Here is a 6,162-nt window from a genome sequence, read left to right as displayed (position 1 = left end):
CACACACACACACACAGATAGATTTTAGGAAATGCATCACGAGGAGAACAGAAAATCAAACGTGTGTGTTCTTACATCAGGAAGTCCCGCCAGAGTTTCTATCTGGTCGACGCACTGAGCGACGGCTTTAGGATCTCTGACATCACACTGAACTGCATGGACCTGAGACAGAGAGAGGGGCGACCGGGTCAGACCGGGTCAGACCGGGTCAGACCAGTCTGTGTGCATACACACTGTGTTTGGACATAAATATGAATACTATTTTCCCCTTTTTACATTACAGCCACATGAACATCAGATTCTGATACATGAGTCTTTATGTGCTGGTTCAGCTTGGTTCTGGTTCTGGTTCTGGTCTGTCACCTTGTTGCCAGTCTGGCTGCTGATCTCCTCAGCTGTTTTCTGCAGGACGTCCAACTTCCTGAATAAAACACATGACCTCTGGATTTAGAAATCACATTTTAAAACTTTTTTAACAAGAAAAGCTCATAAAATCCAACTCTAGCTGATGTTTTCTGTAACAAAAATGTCTTAGAAATATTAAAAATATTTAAAATATTAAACATAATTAAAACTAGTCAGCAGTATACGACGTCTGACCTGCTGGCGATGACACACTGCGCGCCCAGCTGTGACAGGGTGGCGGTCATGGCTCGGCCCAGTCCGGTCCCCCCTCCTGTGATGAAGGCCACCTTGTTGTTGAAGCTTCCCGTCGGCAGCATGACGCCTTCGAGCGGCGGGAAGAACCGCGACTGCGGCAGCGCGGAGCCGGCCTGCTGAGGCAGCGCCGCCGAGCCGTGGAGCCAGGACTGACCGGAAACCCCAAACACCGTTAGAGAGCAGCGGACGCGTCTGTCACGGGCAATTCATCATTTCTAGTTTTCGTGTTCTTTTTTATGACTTTAATCGCATTTTATACGACCAATTTTCCAAACGTTGTTTTAAAGACATCCTGATGTTTTATACTTTGACCTTTTTGTTGGTGTTTTTAAAATACTACACAGTACTACACACCAGGCTGTACTGTGGCATTTTCAAAGCTGTTTTACGTACTACACGATGGCTTTTCTTAACTTTTCTTGTCACACTGACTTTTTTACATCCTGCTATAACTTTGTGTTTTAGGCACATACGCTGTGACTTTTCAGTGTCATATGAAACTATGATTTTAGTATGACATCATTTTTTAAAAACGATTGTCATTAAAGTTTTCAACAAACTACACTATGGTGTTTTTACATACTATACTATGACTTTAACATTAATTTCTACATATTAGACCATGACATCTTTGTCCACCTACAATACAATTACTTTTTTACTTTTTTAAGCATACCACACGATTTTTCCCCGACACGCTCGTCCATGACTTTTTAACATACTATACTATACTATACTATACTATACTATACTCTGCCTTCATGCTCATCATACTAGACTATAGCTTTTCTTTTTTTTCTTTTACACATACTACACTATGACTGTCTTTTTTTACCTGACATACCATGACTTTTTATAAACATACTCTAGGGCTATATGTTTTTTATATATATATTATACTATGGCTTCTTTCAACATACGATACTGACTTTCGATATCATGTAAAATGACTTTTTTTTACGACTCCTTATACTATGACTTTTTAATGATATTTTATGACATACTGGGACTTTTGGCGGTGAAGCTGTCGGACCTGATGAGGAAGACTGAGCTGCAGGAGAGGAAGCGCAGAGAGCAGCAGCAGCTGTTGGTCGCTGTTAGTTTTTGGTGTAACGCTGTTTAAAGACCTGCTGATGAAGCTCCTGTCTTTGTTTAAAACTACAGTCAAATTATTTGCTTGTGCACGCGTAACTGAGACTGACGCGCGTGCAGCGGCGCCACCTGCAGGTCACCTGACTGAACTACGGCAGCTGGCGGAACCTTTGATACGTTAAACGCTTAGAAACAGGAGCAGTTATTATTATTTCATCGTTATTAAACCTGCCGTCAGACGCGCCGACTGACTGTTGTTGTTGTTGTTGTTGTTTTGCAGCTTCTCTCTGACGTCATAGGCTTTAAAAACAGTATTTTCCGACACACACACACACACACACACACACACGATTATATTTGTAGATATATAAAGTACATTCAAATGTTTTCGTACCCTGTGAAGTGAAGTCCTCACTGATCTAAAAAGTCCCCCGCTCCTCCAAAACACAGCAGCCGCCATCATGTTCGAGACACTGATGAACTTTCACCTGGATTAAACCAACATGGAGGACGGGGGCGGGTCTTAAATGCAAACAGACAATTGAAATTGAAAAACAAACACACATATGTACACGCACACCACACTAAAAGATATATGTGTGAGTGTGTGCGTGTGTGTGTATGAACCTGAGTAAAATTAGTACAAAAAACCTATACATTATTAAAACATACAGAAAACACATACAAAACCTCATATGCATATCACACTAAATATCTATATATATAAACCTGGTTACAATGTGGAGGAAAAAGCTAAATATTAATAAAAATAGATGTAGAAAAGAAAATGTAACCCCCCCCCTTCTGTGTACTTCGGTGGTTCAGTCCAGAATGTGACGATGATCACATGTTACCGTAATGTGCCTAATATGTTGTGCCTGCAGAAAAACACTCCAGTATTTATCTGATTTCTTCCGACAAACAAACTTCACACGTCACCTAATCCACATCCAATCAGTTTGATATCAATTACCGATATTGATGAACCCTCTTGTGTTTTTAAAATCAGGCTGGCAGTAGTTTTATTTTGAAGTGCTTCCTGTTTGCTGTGACAGTTACGGTACCGGCCCGGTGTGGTCCGACAGTCGGAACACGGAGCTGTCAGAGAGCAGCGGCGGATCGATCAGCTGCAGGTATCGATAGGCGTTTATCGATGACAGATGGAGGATCCAGCCTCAGGACCCAAACTGGTTCTGGTCTTCAGCGGGAAACGGAAGTCCGGAAAAGATTATGTGACGGACCTGATACAGGAGCGGTAAATCTGTCCGCGTGGTTTATTATCGATTAATATTAGTGATTAATAGTTTTTATTCTGTGACGGACCTGATCAACAACTGTCCGGGTAGTTTATTATTGCTCAGCAGTGATCAGTATTGATCCAGATCAGTTATTAGTGATAACGATCGATGGTTTGTCGCTCAGCGAGTCTCTGATCAGTTATTGATTCAAACATTGTTCTTTATTTATTTCTAAACTGAAGCACTGAGCTGAGTACTGCAGTACTTTCTCTCAGATTAATGAAATACTTCTGTGAGATTACTGCAGTGCTTTCTTTCAGATTATTGGGGTATTTCTGTCACATTACTGCATTACTTTCATTGAGATTAACACAGTGTTGTTTTTTGTCTAAATTCTGAAGTATTTTCTGTCAGATTAATGCAGTAATTTCTGTGGGATTTTTGCAGTTTGTTTTCCTTGAGAGACTTAAGTATTTTGCTGTCAGATTATTGGAGTGCTTTCTGTCATATTACTTCATTATGTTCTGTGAGATTAGTGGTATAGTTTGTCAGATTGCTTAAGTATTTTATGTCAGATTACTGCAGTGTGTTCTTCCAGATTACTGCAGGGTTTTTTTGTGTTTTTTGTTTCAAGATTACTGTAGTACCTTCTGTGAGATTATTGTGGTACATTCCTTCTGATTGTTGGGGTATTACTTCCATATTACTGCATTACTTTCTTTAAAATTGCTACAGTGCTTTCTGTCTAAATCTCGAAGTATTTTCTGATGATTAATGCAGTAATTTCTGTCAGATTGAATACTTTCTGTGGGATTACTGTAATACATTCAGGTTATTGCAGTAGTTTTTTGCAGATTATTTAGGTATTTTCTGTGACATTTCTGCAGAATGTTACATGAAATTACATTACTTTCTGTCAGATTATTATTTCACCTGTATGAAGCTCACCTGTTCATTCTTCTTCTGTAGTTTAGGATCTGATGTTTGCTGCATCCTGCGTCTGTCTGGACCTCTGAAACAGCAGTATGCTCAGGTGACACCGACACCTGCTGACACACACACACACATCACTAGGTTATTGCCGAGTCATGCTGGTTATTGCTGAGTCATGGTGGTTCTGTTGGCTCTGCAGGAACACGGTCTGGATCTGGACCAGCTGCTGGGTCCTGGTGTTTACAAGGAGCAGTATCGGGCCGATATGATTCGTTGGGGAGAAACTCGGCGACGCCAGGACCCCGGATTCTTCTGTCGCCTAGCAACCAGAGCAGCACGACAACCTGTTTGGGTTTGTCATTTCTGTCATCAGTTTGTTTACATCACAATTTATCCTTAGAAAGTAGCACATGCACATTTCAAGCCCTTTGTGTGTGGGATGCTCTCTGATTGGTCAGGTGATGTTCTCTGCTCTCTGATTGGTCAGGTGATGTTCTCTGCTCTCTGATTGGTCAGGTGGTGAGCGATGCACGGCGGCTGTCAGACCTGCAGTGGTTCTGGTCGGAGTTTCCTGGACAGACTCAGAGTGTCAGAGTTCAATGTTCAGAAAAAACACGCAAACAGAGGGGGTGGAGCTTCTCCCCAGGTAAGATTACCTGTCTTTCTACCTGTGTCTCTCTCACAGACATAGAGGACATTGAACTATTTGCTGTGGTCAGTGGACTAGCTGAAATGTGGAGACAGCCACAGTGACATCACATCAAGTCAAACATACATAACACAGACATACAATATTTTGAAGGTAACATTTATTTTTACCTGTGTCTCTCAGGTGTGGACGATGCAGAGTCAGAGTGCGGGTTGGACAGTGGGGTTGAATTTGATTGGCTGATCACCAACGACGCAGACGCCCCTTCGTTAGAAGAGCAGCTGCAGCCAATCCTGAAGCTGGCCGAGGAAGCAGCGTCATCGTCGTCATCATCGTCGTCATCATCGTGCCACTGATAAACACTGATCAATAATCTTGTCGATAACTGAAGAATGTCCTAGTTTTCTCTCTGATGATCAATAAAGTTTTTGTAAGTCTGCAGCTCCTGTTGTTTACGTCATTACACAGAGCAAAGACTGATGGGGGATTCTTACCTGAAAGAAAAGTGTCACCTGTAAAAAGTCTCCTGTAAAGTGTCACCTGTAAAAAGTTCCCCTTAAAGTTCTACATGCAAAGTCACCTGTAGAGTCCACTGTAAAAAGTCACCTGTAGAGTCCACTGTAAAAAGTCACCTGTAGAGTCCACTGTAAAAAGTCGCCTGTAGAGTCCACTGTAAAAAGTCACCTGCAAAAAGTCATCTGTAGGGAGTCACCTGCAAAAAGTCATCTGTAGGGAGTCCTCTGTAAAGTGTCATATCAGTCCTAACTATCAAATATTCATCAATTTTCAGAATTTCACCATTTAAATGCCAGGCTTTTGCAATGATCCCACTCTGTTTTTAGATTAAGAAACACACACAAAAAAAAATATTTTCAAAATACTACATGCTAAGTAGATGTTTGTTTCAGTCGCAGTCTGGGATATGTCAATGATTTGTTGCAACGTTGATTGTGACAGTGCACCTAATGGAAATAGCATCTTTATCTCCATATGCTAAATATGGTAAAGAAAAAATGACGCCAAAGTGCCACCTGTAAAAAGTCCCCTATAATGTGTCACCTGCAAATAGTTACCTGTGAAAAAAGTCACCTGCAAAAACTTTTCCCTAAGAGTCACTGTTGAGTCCCGTCAGTAGACACCTGTAAAACGTGACATGAACAGTCTCTAAAAAGTCGCCTGTAAAGTGTCACCCGCAAAAAGTGCCACGTAAAGAGTTACCTGTAAAAAAGGAAAAAAAGAAAAAGCACCTTCAAAAAGTTGTCCTTCAGAGTCACACATTTATTTCCTGATTATTATCTTAGCATATTAGTTTTGGAATCCATAAAATGTCAGACACTGGTGAAAAAGTGTCCTCTGATGTCCTGTTTTGTCCTCAACCCAAAGACAATCACAAAGCAGAAAATCTTCACATTTCAGCGGCTGAAGTCAGAGAATTTTGACTTTTCTTCTTTCAAATAAATCAAGCCAATTAATTAATTATCAAATTAGTTGCCTGATTGTACTTTTTACTGCAGTTATTTTGTACTATTTTGAAAACACAGAAATTGTTTGTCCTAAATTAAATGGACTTTTTTTGTGTCCAATTATGAA

At 40.7% G+C, this 6,162-nt stretch overlaps 2 protein-coding genes across 2 annotated transcripts; one reads left to right on the top strand and one right to left on the bottom strand.

Moving 5' to 3' along the window:
• Nucleotides 1-75: 75 nt before the first annotated feature.
• Nucleotides 76-2,253, bottom strand: LOC121964939 (2,4-dienoyl-CoA reductase [(3E)-enoyl-CoA-producing], mitochondrial-like; the record flags this gene model as incomplete). The annotated part of the gene is made up of 4 exons (XM_042515115.1): nt 2,147-2,253; nt 601-809; nt 364-421; nt 76-162 (listed from the first exon to the last, which is right to left on the bottom strand). Coding segments are annotated over exons 1-4 (423 nt in total), but the record flags the coding sequence as incomplete, so codon positions are not given.
• Nucleotides 2,254-2,786: 533 nt separating this feature from the next.
• On the top strand, nt 2,787-5,013 carry pmvk (phosphomevalonate kinase). Its single transcript, XM_042515114.1, has 5 exons — nt 2,787-3,007; nt 3,960-4,023; nt 4,123-4,275; nt 4,440-4,569; nt 4,756-5,013. The coding sequence occupies exons 1-5, from the start codon at nt 2,913-2,915 to the stop codon at nt 4,926-4,928; spliced, it is 615 nt and encodes a 204-aa protein (XP_042371048.1). The 5' UTR covers nt 2,787-2,912; the 3' UTR covers nt 4,929-5,013.
• Nucleotides 5,014-6,162: the final 1,149 nt, after the last annotated feature.

The sequence above is a fragment of the Plectropomus leopardus genome, unplaced genomic scaffold (genome assembly GCF_008729295.1).
Source record: "Plectropomus leopardus isolate mb unplaced genomic scaffold, YSFRI_Pleo_2.0 unplaced_scaffold1782, whole genome shotgun sequence".
NCBI classification, from domain to species: Eukaryota; Metazoa; Chordata; class Actinopteri; order Perciformes; family Serranidae; genus Plectropomus; species Plectropomus leopardus.
This window is presented reverse-complemented; position numbering and strand designations above follow the sequence as displayed.